This window comes from Venustampulla echinocandica, assembly GCF_003357145.1.
Source record: "Venustampulla echinocandica strain BP 5553 chromosome Unknown scaffold_0, whole genome shotgun sequence".
NCBI classification, from domain to species: Eukaryota; Fungi; Ascomycota; class Leotiomycetes; order Helotiales; family Pleuroascaceae; genus Venustampulla; species Venustampulla echinocandica.
In genome coordinates, this window is record NW_022474205.1 from 3,306,363 (window position 1) to 3,320,758 (window position 14,396).

The following is a 14,396-nucleotide window of genomic DNA, read 5'->3' on the forward strand; positions in this document are numbered from 1 at the left end:
ACGTGGAAGCCTTCAATATGAGATCCCAAGTTCTTCCGCTGGTGCTGGCTCTAAAGGCTGTGACAGGTGTTGCCGCACAAGTCAATTATGATGGCGCAAAGGCATTCCGAATCCCAACTGGCCAGGATATTACTCAGATCAAAGCAGTGATTGACAAGCTTGAACTTCCCGTTTGGAAGGGGGCCGCATATGGCGTTCCAAACCCCAATGGCAAAGTTGACCTTGTGGTCCCAGCCGACAAGCTGGCAGAATTCGAGGGACTCTCCGATGGTATGAACGTAGAAGTACTGCACACCGACCTGGGGGCGTCAATTTCTGAGGAGAATGGAGTTCAACAATATGCAGGTAAGTCAAAGATTGCCCAGACACTTGGTAGATGGGTTTTCTAACCATACCTTGTGACAGCCGGAAAGCTAAATATAGATTACTACAAGGCTTATCACCCATACGTGGATCATATCCAGTATTTGAACGATTTACATGCGTTGTATCCAAATAATTCCGAGATTGTTGTCCCTGGTGAATCTGTTAATGGCAATCCGATTACTGGAATCCACTTCTACGGGAATGGTGGACCCGGGAAACCAGCTGTTGTTATCCATGGCACTGTTCATGCTCGAGAATGGATCACAACTATGGTAAGCAACTTGAACGAACACCTTGATTTACTTCCGTTCGTAAACCTAACTTGGAGGTAGACCGTCGAGTACTTGGCTTACAATCTTCTTTCAAACTATACTACCAATGCGGAGATTAAGGGATTTGTTGACAAGTTCGATTTTTTCATATTCCCCGTGGTCAATCCAGATGGTGAGCTCAGATATTATTCGCATTCCCAAAATTTAACATTTTCTAATGAGGATTAGGATTTATTTATACCCAGACAAAGGACAGACTGTGGCGCAAGAATCGTCAGAATTCTACTGAAAGCACGTGTGTCGGCCGTGATATCAATCGGAATTGGCCGTACAAGTGAGTACCAACCATCACTGCCAATAATTTCTTATATTCGTGATCATGGTAAGTTTTAATAACCAACAAACTCTGACTGGAATATCTATAGGTGGGACACTCCTGGCGGTTCCTCCCCAGATCCATGCTCCGAGGCTTACAGAGGCATGCAATTCCCAACGTAATTCCCAAGGGATTTAAATTGACTTCTATTTAGGCGAAGTTGCTGGTGATGCACCGGAAAATTTAATTCTCAGAAAACACATCGACACCCTAGCCGCCAAACAAGGTGTCCATCTATATATCGATGTCCATTCCTACAGCCAACTCTTCATGACCCGTAACAACCCCCTTGAGCCTCTCTTATTTCCTTCTCATCAGCACAAACGCCTAGACTAACACCGTTAACCAGCATATGGCTACTCCTGTAGCGCCCTCCCAACAAACAATGACCACTTGCAATCCCTCGCAAAAGGCACCGTCAACGCAATTGGCGCTGTCTACGGGACCAAATACCAATACGGCCCCATCTGCACCACCATCTATCAGGCAACTGGCTCGTCTGTTGATTATGTCAATGATGTGACGAAGGCAACCTATGCGTTTACTATCGAGCTACCGGATACGGGAGGACATGGTTTTATTTTGCCACCATCTATGATTCTCCCAACGAGCTTGGAGACGTATCAGGGGTTCCGATATCTGTTCCAGAATATTTAAAGGGGTCGTTTGGACATGGGTCATTGAAGGAGAGAATATACCACAAATTTACGATATCCAAGGAGCTGAACTGCTTCCCAATGAAGACGCCTCGCAACATGCACAAGTAATATATGCTCGGATTGCAGTTCACACCGCTAATCGGTCTACTTAAAGAGATCCGTAATATAAACTGCGAAGAGATAGACTGAATGTTAGCAAAGTTCCAAATTGCACGCTCAGGGCTCCTAAAGCGCAGCGGCTGTGATATGGCATTTAACAGATGACTAGCTAATTGTAGTGAATTGGGATTCTTGATTGACACTCCGTTCTCTCGAAACCCCTGAATGGCCTTGTCCGAAAGATGGGTAGAGCAGGGAGTATGTTACAGTTAATTTGTTAAATATTTTCAAGCTTCTCGTATTTGTCTATTCTATATTATTGCATATGATTAAGTCTATTCGTTGATATATACCATCCATTCTCCTTTCCAGACACCAAGCCATTATCCCAAAACACCCCTTCTTAAAGCGCTCAAACTTGCCTCATACCGCGCCGGGCTATGATCTAACAACATACTTCCTCCAAATTTCACCTCACCAAACCGCTTCTCCACATCCCGTACATATTTTACCACAGTTCTAACTGCCGGTCTACCCAATCCGCTACCGCTTCTAAGATCTCGTCCTTGTCGAGGATCGTCAGCCTCATCATTCGTCTTAACAAAAGCATCCCTTTTCAAAACGGGACTACTCTCCACGACAAACACCTCCCCAGGCGGTACTAGCTTTGGAGAAAGCATACAGGCTCTCAGCGCTTTCAAAGCACTATAAGCCCACTGATCATCCTCCTCACTGCCTATAGCAGTGCCAGGGGCGAATGTGCTTCCGCTGTCACCACTATACCACTTATCTTTGAATGTACCGGTAATGCCAGCCCAGACACGATTTCGGACTTCTCCTTTAGCACCCGAGTCATCCGTCTTGAAGGCTAATGCTACAGCCTGCAAATCGTGCAACACGCCAAGTGAGAGGTAAGGTACCAGGTCTTGGCCATTGATAATGGTGGTTATTAGACCTCGAGTCGCAAGACGGAGACTAGGAGATAAGGTTGACGGAGGACCATATGCATATACATGGATTGGCCGTCCAGGTGGGAGACGGAAAGTCGAAGGTCCACTGCCTTCCCCGGCTTTAGTGGCCAGAAGACGCGTTGCAGGTGATGAAATTTCAGATGAGGTGATGAATGTGAATGCCGGCGAGGTGTCTGGAGATGGCTCGGAGATCATGATTGCGAGTAGAGCGGTAACGCCTCCGCCGAGTGAGTGCCCACACATCACAAGGCCATAATCCGGGAATTCTTCAAGAGCCGCGGCAATAGTTGCCATAACGCGACTACCCGCACCGTCTAGGAGGCGCCGGGCGGACGCATGAATGCCTTTATGGACAGAGTAATCATGGCCTCGCCAAGTCAGCGTATCGTAGTCGCACGTCATGTCTGTTAATACATCTTCAAACCCGAGAGTTCCTCGACAGGTGAGCACCACCGCTTTGGAGTCATGATCAAGGGACACGAAATGGACCATTGGCACGCCGGTGTTGGTGTTTCCCGTAGAATCGGTCCCTCCTTGAGGGTCAACGAAAGAAGAGAGAAGGATGGTGTCTGCAGGAAGCTGTGTATGGGTTGAGAATGAATGGTGCTCATGGGGGTGAGAAAGATCAATTTCTTTCGGTGCAGATATATTAGCAGCGGCAATTCCTACCACTCTCAAGAAGCTTGCACCGTATGAGGCCGAGGCAAAGCGTATAAATCGAGTGATATTCCGGACGATATGTCGTGCTGGGAAGAGACCATCAATAAATCCAGTTCTTCCCATGGTTGCTAGTGCCTCGGGGCTCTCAAAGACACTACGTCGTGGACGCGATGCCAGTATCAGGGATGTAGCAGAGTCGTTTGTTTTGAGTGTGTATATACTCGGAACATGGCTCCTTGCCCGTCGATGGTTCGTTCCTGATGAGAGCTGGTATTGCACAATGTTTTTCTCGGATCTCGCTCTCAGCAAGGTGCCTTGGGTTTTGAGATGCGTCCGGAATAAACTTGGCGATTCAGGGCGAGCCTCGGTTGAATGAATAGAATACGTGTCTGTTTGAGAGACCACTGAATCTCTTCGTTGTTCGTGGACAGAATAATAACTTCTCCGGGACGGACTTTGCGGGGTTTCTGCCAATGGCGTTTGGCCGAGGTCTCGAGATGAGAAGTAATTAGGATTCCCTCGCTGAGGCTGACCGGGAGCATCGCGAGCGCGGACAATGCTGGAGTTCCGTGCCGGGACTGGCACTTGTGGCTTCGCTGAGGATGCTCCTGTGGATACTCCCCATGGAGGTTTCTGTGTAACTTTTATCTGTGTAACGCCATCAAGTGCAGGAGGATCCTTGCTCCATAGTTGCGAAAGCGTTGTATTTGATCCTTTCTTGAGAGCGTTTCGAAATGAACCTTTCTTTTCTGAAGACTTGCTTGACGGTGTTTCTTGCTTAGCTCTCTTAGATAGCGGCAACTTCGTGCTTGCGAGCTTTTTGGGTCGATTATTATCGGACCCGCTAGCTGAGGAGGAGCTCGTGGCTTTTCTTGATCGTTTTTCGTTTGCTACATTTTCCGCGCCATTCGTACCTGGAGTAGCCAACGCATGCGCTCCTTTCGCCTGTCTTGGAGATGTGGTGTATAACGAGCTTCGATGCTTTGTATTTAAGGTACTTGGGGAAGGCTTAAGTGGCAGTTCTGGGGGTTCTTCAGCGCCTGGTGATGATAATCGCGATACCGGAGACCCACGCGTCTTGATGGCTTCGCCTAATGAGGTACCTTTAACATTAATCTCATCGTCATCTACGGCCGTTTCTATATCTTCAAGTAGCCCCTTGGGCTCAATGCTGGTTCCACCAAGGTTATCCTGGACGATTCGGTATACGACTCGATGCCTGGGAACCGACATGCTACTTGCTTCACTATTTGGAAGGTAGTCTGTATCATGAATGACATCGCTAGGTAGATGTACGTTTTCCTCGATAACTTCAACACCAGGAGGGGGGGAGAAGTCTAGGGTTTCAGTCCCTGTGATCTCAACGGTGACAATTTTAGTCGTTGTAGTCGATGTAGTGATGGATATAGATGCATCCGCTGGCAAGGACCGCATAATTCTCTGCCTGAGATCGATCTCCTGTGAATCGTCATGAGATCCATCCATAGCCATGACGTCTCTCTCGATCGTCTGCAAGACCTCGTCTCCCGTAGCATTCGTGAAAGACATAGAGGCCGGGCTTTCCAGTGCTCTGCCAATAACCATTCCTTCCGTACTCCCGACAACATCCACCCTCCGACCATTATCCAGGACTACTACATCCCAAACAACCTCCTCAAGTTTTCCCTCTCGGTACTCCAAATCAGTGAGTATCTTGCACCATCGCTGCAACAATACCAGCCCACAGATTCCCATCAGCAGATCCGCCACCCCGACTTTCTCCCCTTCTCTCCCTGTGGCAGGGTTTTGAAACTCCCTCCTTATCAAAGTAACGATACTTGCAATCGCTCGGCTTGAATCGGTGCTACCCAGTATACTATCCAAGCTGGCAAGTAGCTGCTGGCTGAGATCGGTCGCAGAGTTCAAAGCAGCGGCACTGAACTGGAATCCTGTACTGGCGGCAAAGGAGATGCTCGTAATAGTTCGGTGGAGGGTGGCGATGCTCGCTTCCAAGATCCCCTCAGCCTCTGTTATTCCCAGCTCTCCTGCTATTCGGGAGGAAACGTCACGGCCTGAGCGTATCAGTATACCCTCGATGATAGCACGGCTCAACTCGAGACTCGTTAATGTTGTTACTCGCGCCCCGTCGAGGGCGAGCCCACCAATAAAGCTGCCAAGCCGGAGATACAACGAGGATGATCTGGTCAACAGACTCACCACACTGGCGATCCGCTCTGGGAGCACAGTAGATCCCGTTGGATGTGACTGTTGTTGTTTTTTGGCCGATACTTGGGCGACGTTTCTTGTTTCGTCCTCATCCTGGTCCTGCTCCATGGCGAATTTGCGAGGGGAAGAGTATAGTTATGATATATATGTCTGCTTGGAGTGGCGGAACCTGCTTGCACGGCTGGGATTGCATTCGACTTGGGGTTGCAAGAGACGTGTATAATGGCAATAGAGGATATTGAGGCGACATATTTCCGAGGCAGATTTTACCGAGTCTGGACCTACGAGTCTTGAGGAATTCGATGGTCTTGTGTTGACGAAGAGACGTTGATGTCATTGGACGTTTCGACGCGTCGCGAGTCGTCGACATGTGAATACGCTCGGCATTCGCTTAGCCACGTGCTGTTGGTATGCTCTATTATAAAACAAGCCTCTCTTTAAAGGATAATTAACGCTGCAGATAATCATTACAACGATAATATTAAGGACAAGTAGAGGAGGAGTAGAGGGACAACCCGGAGGCGGTACGAGAGAACGGACCGGAACTCGGAGAGGTGCACGTCGAATATAAAGGAAATACCACATGGAGCCCAAGGAGAGGGCTAGATCTTGTGAATCGGGCCGCTAAAGACGATGGTATAAAAAGTAAAGGCGCGTTTCCTACTAGAGAAACGCGGAAAGTAGCTATACCTCGAAGTATCTTACCCAGCGCGTCAAAGGAGAGCAACCAGAGAAAGCAAGGAAGGAAATGAAAGCCACGCGCGGATCAAGTGCCTGACCGTACCTAGCCAGGGCCGCTGACCATATATCGTAAGACAAGATACAAGACCTGTATAAACTATATATACTATAAAAGTATAAGAAGACGAAAGTGCGCTTCGTACTTCGCACAAGGTGGCGAAATATACTCGTAAAGAGTTACTGCCAATAGCCGTCTGGGATAAAAATAGACACATATCTCGGTTCTACCCGCTGCTCAGCCCTGCGCCAGGAACGGGATGGGAATGATCGACGACCTGCTTCGCACTGCTGCTCCCCATAACCAGGTAAAGGGGAAGGCTTGAAAGCAAAAAACCCCCAATTATACCACTATCCACTCCAGTCAGCACAAACCACGCCAATTAAGTTGCGGCTAGAAACGAGAGAGCCTTTAAGAAGGTGGGTATTCACCCGGTTTTGCATAAAGGAGCGCTGTTAACACATTCCCACCCTTTCAGACATCACCACCAGCTTCCATTTGAGCGGCTTGGGTTCGCACAACTTCTTCGAACCTCCTTACCGTCTCTTCCCAGAGCTCATCCCTTAACCATGACCAGTTCCGCCTCGACCTCCGCAATGAACACCCCAACGTCCACAACTGGCTCCCAGCTAGACTCGCACCCCGACTCACACCTCAACTTACACCTCAATTCCACCCACATCAGTGAGGACGGCCTTTTCACAGCAGAACTGATATCCCCCTTAATCGCCGCCTCACTCCCAGAATCATACACAATCCGCGCACTACGTAAATCCGACTATGCGCGCGGCTTCCTGGACTGTTTACGGGTGCTGACGACAGTGGGCGATATCACGGAGGAGCAGTGGAGTGGGCGATATGAATGGATGACTACCCAAGGAAAGGGATGTTACTATCTACTCGTGGTGGATGACGGGTCTCGGATCGTCGGCACAGGGGCATTGATTGTGGAGAGGAAATTGTAAGCTGCCCGCCCATCCTGTTGCGTCCATTTTCTATCTAGAAAGCAAGAACACCGCAGACACATGGACTGACATGAATATCGAAAATAGCATCCATAACCTCGGCCTCGTGGGCCACATCGAAGACATCGCCGTCGCCCAAGACCAACAGGGTAAGAAGCTGGGCCTGAAAATTATCCAAGCGCTGGATTTCGTCGCCGCAAAAGTCGGGTGCTACAAGAGTATCCTGGATTGTAGCGAGGCGAACGAGGGATTCTACATCAAATGCGGGTTCAGGCGTGCTGGGTTGGAGATGGCGCATTATTATGACCCTCCGAAAAGTACATAATTCCATCAAATGGAAAGTCACGGGAAGGGTGTTGACTGTACCATAGGTTCTCATTTGTAGGACTAGATGGAGAGAGGGACTTATTAGAGCCAGGTATGGGTCTATGATGGATTTACAATATAGATGGTTATAAATAAGGGTTATAGAGCTTTGCGTAATACGAATGATCCACAGGTACTTATCTTGTGAGCCTGTTTGCTCTTGCAGATCCTATGATGCCGATCAAGAACAATAACTCCTTTGGCATGCCGTAATGTCTTGTTCGTACTGACAGTCTCTACCAGTACGGAGTACGGTACTAGGAATATTCCCTGTTCTTGGTCAACACACCCACCATATTCAATGTACTCTACGCCTCAGCCGCCGACGCCGATTAATCCCCTGATGGAAACCCGGGCCACATACACACACACTAATGGCCAAAGGTTCAATGGACAGGCCAAGCCGACAACTCTGGAGTAGGGTAGCAGTGGCAGAACTGAGACGGCAGCATCGCTAAATATGGCCAGGATAAGTGAAAGAACTATGCTGATGGCTACGATTTGGCGACAAAATATAAGAGCTAAAGGAATCATTAATAACTTGCGAGATATGATAAAGCCTTCACATCGCTGGGGCTTTCCGCCGCACTACTTTGTACACTGCAAATTACTACGGGACGGAGGGATATCCCCATCCTGGAAGTACAGGAGCACCTCGATACCACTGTTTCTTGGCTCCCAACCCAAAGTCCCATTGGGCACACAAGCTAGTCCAGACATGGGAAATGGCAGCCATACTCACGGTGCGTTGTACGGCCAAAGTAAGGGGCCCACGGCGACTAATGAAGTGGCAGGGTGTTATTCGTGCCTAAGCACGACTCTGATGCGCTGTCCAGCAGATGACCGCTCAATCCTTCAGGGCTGCTTGTGGAAGCCAGCGACTACTGGCCTAGTGGGCCACTGCAAAGAATAGCGTCTGCGTCTTCGTCACCCTAAAGCGCCATCGACACGCATATGGGCCGATCACAAACGCGAGCATTTGCAGGCCATTTTTCTGTCATGCACAAAGCTTAGAAGATGCCTGTTCCCGGCCTGCAAGTGACGTGCTAAACACGCGTCTTGGATGGCAATTGTCCAGTGTTGTCGAGTCTTGTCAAGCCCTGTCGAGTCTTGTCGAGTCTTGTGCAATGTGCCGTCTTGTGCATTGGCTGTTGAGTGCTGAGTGTTGATTGTTGTTGATGCCCTGCCAACGAAGCAGTCTAATTCTGCGACAGGGGGCTTCAACCGAGGCAGGGGCTCAGGGACCAGGGGGAGGCCGGAAGAACTCTCGGTCCGTGATATTTTGTGAGTTGAAGCCTCGTCTGCATCATTTTTTCTTTCACCGACATCTCAAGCCATTATTTCCCATCACATTGCATAAAACTGCGTACATACTACATACAGTAGTGCTCTGTGCAGCCCCGATCACCAAGCGCCACCAGGGTGAGAATTAACCGTAATAACCTACTCTTAGCTCGCTCTGCCTCTACTCTCCTTCCCTCCTTCCCTCCTTTCTTTCCGCAGATGTCGTCCTTCAAAGCCGAGTACCTCCTCTACCTACCAGCCTCTGTTATCACCATCATAATGGCGCCCCCCATTTTCAACCGTTTAAGAGCCAGGCTCGCCGGTACTCCCCCAAAGACAGATGGTGCAGTTACCGAGGAACAGGCTGCAAAAGATCGAGAAGTTCTGCAAAAGGCCATTGGCGATGCAGTTGCCGCCGCCCTCAACAACGAAGACTTTACCAAGGCCGTTGCCGGCCATTTGGCTGTGCAGCTTCAGCCTTCCCTCAAAGCGGCCCTTGATACATCGACAGTCGAAACGACACTTCTAGCATCAAATGAGCAGCTATCCCGCGGTTTTGATGAAAACAACACTCAGACAACTTCCAGGCTCTCCGAGCTCTTGGCCTTGATTAACACCAACAACGCCAGCACAACAGGGAAGATATCTACTCTCGAGGAAGCCGTCTCACAGATCACCACATCATTAGCGGGCTTGAGCAACTCTCTCAAGTCCGTCCAAGAGCAAATTGCGTCTCCAGACACCTCTATTCTTACCTCCCACACTGCTGCCCTCGACAAGATCTCTACCGAGCTCTCTACTCTCCAAGAACAGGGCCCAGCTCCCGTCGTTTCAGCCATCTCTACCCACACCTCGAAGCTCGATGCCATTGCTGCCGACTTGGCTGCGGTCAAGGAGAACGCAGAAACTGCCGCGGCACTGAAGGCCGTCTCATCCGACCTCGCTGCCATAAAGACCGATATTGAAACTGGCTCGTCATCCAGCAAGAGCGATGTCTCCAACCTGAGCACGCAACTTGGCTCCATCATTACAACCCTCGAGGCGCAAACCAGCGCCCTCTCTGAAATCAAGAGTGCCGATGCTAGTGGGGAGGTCTTGGCCGGTGTCAAGACTGCCAATGAGTCGCATGCTGCACATGCCAACTCTCTATCTGAGCTTAGGGCGGCAACGGAGGCCACCAACCCTTCCCTCGCTGATCTGAAGACTCAAGTTGCCAGCATTGCCAGTATTGTGTCAGAGATTAAGAGCTCGAATATCAGTTCTGAAATACTTGCAGCAGTCAAGGAATCTGGAGAGTCACAGGCTGGCCTATCCGCAAGCGTGTCTGATATCAAGTCATCCAACGAGTCTTATTCTGCCGTCCTTACTGAAATCAAGTCTGCTGTTACCGCTCCTGCACCTGTAGCCGAGAAGACCGATCTTACTCCTGTGGAGACGTCCCTCAAGACTATCATCACTACACTCGATACACAAAACAGCACTCTCTCTGAAATTAAAACTGCTGCTACAAGCACTGATATTTCCGCTACTCTGGCAACTCACGGCTCAACATTAGCCGAGATCAAAGACTCTAAGTCGTCCGCTGAACTTTTGGCTGGCATCGAGGCTATCAAGACAGATCTTGGTCAATCCAAGGCCCAACTCGACAAGCTTAGCACCGAAGAAATTCTTGGAGAAGTCAAGTCTGTCAAGTCCCTCATCGAGGCTATTCCTGCACCAGCAACTAGCAAGGACGATGAGATTCTTGCCAAGGTTGAATCCGTGAAAGGCCTAGTCGAAGCTATCCCTGCTCCCACACCGATCACCTTCAAAGATGATGAGATCCTAACTGAGATTGCCTCTGTCAAGACTCTTATTGGGGCTATTCCTGCGCCTGCTACGGTCACGGTCAAGGACGATGAAATCTTGGAGGAAGTCAAGTCTGTGAAGGCGCTTGTTGGAACCCCTGTGGCAAACAAGGATGACGAGATACTCACCGAGATTAAGGCCGTTCAGGTCCTGATCGCAAAGAGGGATACAAAGGCAGCAGAAGTTGGAGATAATGATAAAGGCGTGGAAGTTCCGGAAGCTAAGAAGGTAGAGGCCAATGGTACCAAGGTCGAAGCGGCGGAAGTTGACACCTCAGCCTAATGCTGCTAATCCGTTTTTCTCTTACCCCGACTTCCCTACGTGAGCTCATGCGAGAAGTGGCACGGAAGCCAGCGCATGAAATATAGTGGCAAGAGGCAAGCAAGGAGAAGAGAAATTGAACATAGCGATGAACCAACGGTGGGGATGATGATAATGACGGCGACTGTATACTTTTGTTTCATTAGAGGGTCCTTCATCAGTGGTTAGCACGCGCTTTATACCCTTTGATTCATTGCTAATTACCTTGGCATTGCTATGATTTAACGGCTGCCCGTTGTATGTTATGCTGTATCTTCCCTTACGGAGGAACAAAACAATTAATAGAGTGCATTGCCTTTGCAATGGTATGCCACTATCCTTTCCTTATCCAACATGAAGTTCTCTGTCCAGTGTGTTTTCCGTTAATTACGACAGATTTCGCCTCTTCATGGATAATATGCAGTTCCGCTCGACAAGTCGTTGAAGATAATTTAACACTACCTATCTTTTTCTAGGTGGATTTGATATATTAGTTACTTGATGCGATAGCTGGGTTTCATATTATTTGTAACGTACGGTACGGGCAAGGCAACTGACTTACTACACAAGTCTTTCAATAAAACGTAGCTACCAAACAAAAGGTTATTGAATCGCAATCCTAGCTATGGGGATAAGACATAGCACATACCCATGTCCTCAATTGCTACAAGGACCCCCCCAAGTCCTAACTGCCACAATCGAGCGATGGCACAATCCAAAAAGTGGACGGGCAGGTCAGCCAATTGATATCTAAGAATTTTATTTCTCTATTGACCGGCGGCAGCAAATAAAGCTGCACTCCTTTCCAGCAATTAGTACTTTACAAGCCCTGGATTGGCAACACATATGGATCATGGCCCCGGAACTACCCAAACATGGCAACGCCCTACCACACAAGCCTTGGCCCAAATGCTCTGCGCGTCATCCCATCACCTCTTGACCCCGCTAGTTACCTCTCCCAACAGACTGCGGGTTCGAAAAGATATTAGTTGGATCATACGCCTTCTTGATATCTTCAAGTCGGCTGTAGTGATCGAGCCAGTAGTAGTGCTGCGCCTCCTCGGTGGTCAATGTTGGGTCAGCGTAGTTGATATACATGCCAACACCTGAGGGGTTCACTGGTTCCTCGCCATTAGAATTTTACTCCACATCCAATATATACAGGACCAGGGACTACTTGGTATATTATTCTCCTAAGCACCCTTGCAAAGGGGATAGAGCCCATGTGGAGATGTTTGAAGGGTAGAAATTTTCGGGAGCTCGAGGCTGGCAGGTACAATAAAACCGATAAGGAGAGTCAACATAAAGGGCTAACGTACTAGTATTGGTGATTGTAGCCACCCAATCGTTGAAGAATGAGAATCCGTCAGAGGGATATGTGCCGTTGGTGACGCGGTCGTAGAACTCGTATTTAAAAATAGTATGGCGGTGGGCATAGGATGTAGCATTAGCAGGGACTTTGGAGATTGCTGATGAGGGACCTCCGTGCAGATCGATGAGTAGAAACCATTCCTGCGATGATAGTTAATGGGGAGCGCCGAGGAAGCATGTGAGAATACGGTAAAGTGGGTAAGCAAAGGATAGAATGGTGGAGTGAAGAAAAATGGTGATGTGGACTCTCTTGACGCTCTTAGCGACTGGCAAATATGCCCAAAACGCATCAGCAACAGCATCAGTAACGGCAGCAGTCATCAAGCTCTTCGAGAACTAATCATTAAGGTCAGACAACCCTCTTCCCAAGCCATACATGTTACTTAGGTCACCTACGAAGGTTTCATGCTATAAAATCCCTCGTTAGCCTGAAATGTTCAAATTGAGAACGTATTGTAGAATCAGTAAAACTTACCACATCATAATCCAACGGCAGTGTTAGATTTCCATATGCAAAGGTGCTCAAGGTATCCAAATACCCCATTTGCGATACCTCGCCTGTTGGATTCCCAACCTTGCGCAAGATAGGTTGGATGGCAGTCTGGAACGCTTGCTTGGTACCGTAAAATACACCCATAAGTGCAATGAAGTCTGCGTTGACAAATAGTCTCATACTCATCCCCCCTGGCATGGTAGTACTAGCGTAATGCTGCAGGGTCATGTATACGGCTTTGACCTCCTTTTGGCTGAGGTTCAGAGGGTACTGGAAGGTAATGCTCTGGGCTGGCGCCGGGTATGTTTGGAATTTGTAGTTCGTAATAATGCCATAGGAGGCACCAGCGCCACGAATGGCCCAGAAAAGATCCGAGTTCTCCGTGACGGATGCAGTTACGACAGTGCTATTAGCTAGGACAACCTGTGCTTCGACCAAGTTATCCAGTGCAAGGCCGTGAGTGCGTGACGAGAAGCCGTAACCGCCACCAATGACATGACCTCCTATTCCAACACTAGATAACGGTTACTTTCAACTGTTTCAAAAAGGGCTCCGAGGGAGAGTGTGGTATACCCAGGACAAGTCCCGTGGCTGACAGCACGCTCGCCATTGTTAAACAATGACTGTGCAATGTTTCCCAATCTACCGCCAACCCCAACCACGGCAATGCCAGAGGAGCTCTCCACGGTGACATCATTGAATAGCCTCATATCAATCATCAAATGCCCATCCTCTCCTCTCAAGCCATGAGAGGCATAGCTGTGTCCTCCCGAATTTGCCGTAATTAGGACCTTAGCATGTGCCCCACAAGCTACTGCTGCTTGGACCTGGGCAACTGTTGACGGAACCGCTACGGCGACTGGTGTAAATGGGAGACGGAGATTGAAAGGCTTAATTGACTGGTCCCAATGAGAGTCAGAGGTCAAAACTTGGGGAACATTTGAAATAAGTCAAGCAAGCGGACACCGGTGGTTGACGAAGCGCATTGGTTACTGCTGGAAGAAGCAGCAAATACGAGTTGATAGTGAGCAGCATGGTGGAATAGTAGCACTGGCTCCCATCAAAATACGGCTTATCGGACGATTAGGAATGGACAGAACCAAGTTATGTATTTATGAGGATGACCGCTGGGTCAAAAATTTCTCAAAACAATACGTACTACCACGCGCAATGGATGATCTTCACTTGACACTGCTCTACTAGTATTCAAGTCTGCAGCAGTGCCACAATATAAAATTGAACTATTGTTCCGCGTCTTCAGTTTAGTAATGGAGTTTATTAGGACCATACGGGATAAGCCAATCTCGGTCAACCGCGTCGTATTCCAGGGTTTCATTACGCCGCATTGTAGCCGCAATCGTCCTCGTAAGCTATAAACAGTGATTATGTCTTATTGATCGCTTCCCAAATCAATAAAGCCAA

General features: G+C 48.8%; 5 protein-coding genes across 5 annotated transcripts; 3 read left to right on the plus strand and 2 right to left on the minus strand.

The window, feature by feature from the left end:
* Positions 1-17: 17 nt before the first annotated feature.
* On the plus strand, positions 18-1,671 carry BP5553_01028 (Zn-dependent exopeptidase; the record flags this gene model as incomplete). Its single annotated transcript, XM_032009651.1, has 7 exons — positions 18-345; positions 406-638; positions 699-810; positions 867-972; positions 1,064-1,080; positions 1,169-1,291; positions 1,364-1,671. 7 exons carry the CDS (start codon positions 18-20, stop codon positions 1,669-1,671), a joined length of 1,227 nt encoding a protein of 408 aa, XP_031873705.1.
* Positions 1,672-2,155: 484 nt separating this feature from the next.
* Positions 2,156-5,716, minus strand: BP5553_01029 (Uncharacterized protein; the record flags this gene model as incomplete). Its single annotated transcript, XM_032009652.1, has 1 exon — positions 2,156-5,716. One exon carries the CDS (start codon positions 5,714-5,716, stop codon positions 2,156-2,158), a length of 3,561 nt encoding a protein of 1,186 aa, XP_031873706.1.
* Positions 5,717-6,916: 1,200 nt separating this feature from the next.
* BP5553_01030 (Glucosamine-phosphate N-acetyltransferase) lies at positions 6,917-7,697 on the plus strand (the record flags this gene model as incomplete). Its single annotated transcript, XM_032009653.1, has 3 exons — positions 6,917-7,308; positions 7,400-7,629; positions 7,684-7,697. 3 exons carry the CDS (start codon positions 6,917-6,919, stop codon positions 7,695-7,697), a joined length of 636 nt encoding a protein of 211 aa, XP_031873707.1.
* Positions 7,698-9,241: 1,544 nt separating this feature from the next.
* On the plus strand, positions 9,242-11,092 carry BP5553_01031 (uncharacterized protein; the record flags this gene model as incomplete). Its single annotated transcript, XM_032009654.1, has 1 exon — positions 9,242-11,092. One exon carries the CDS (start codon positions 9,242-9,244, stop codon positions 11,090-11,092), a length of 1,851 nt encoding a protein of 616 aa, XP_031873708.1.
* A 963-nt stretch (positions 11,093-12,055) lies between these two features.
* Positions 12,056-14,009, minus strand: BP5553_01032 (FAD-binding protein; the record flags this gene model as incomplete). Its single annotated transcript, XM_032009655.1, has 7 exons — positions 12,056-12,228; positions 12,430-12,622; positions 12,728-12,817; positions 12,878-12,889; positions 12,957-13,488; positions 13,548-13,873; positions 13,968-14,009. The coding sequence occupies 7 exons, from the start codon at positions 14,007-14,009 to the stop codon at positions 12,056-12,058; spliced, it is 1,368 nt and encodes a 455-aa protein (XP_031873709.1).
* Between the last annotated feature and the right edge of the window lie 387 nt (positions 14,010-14,396).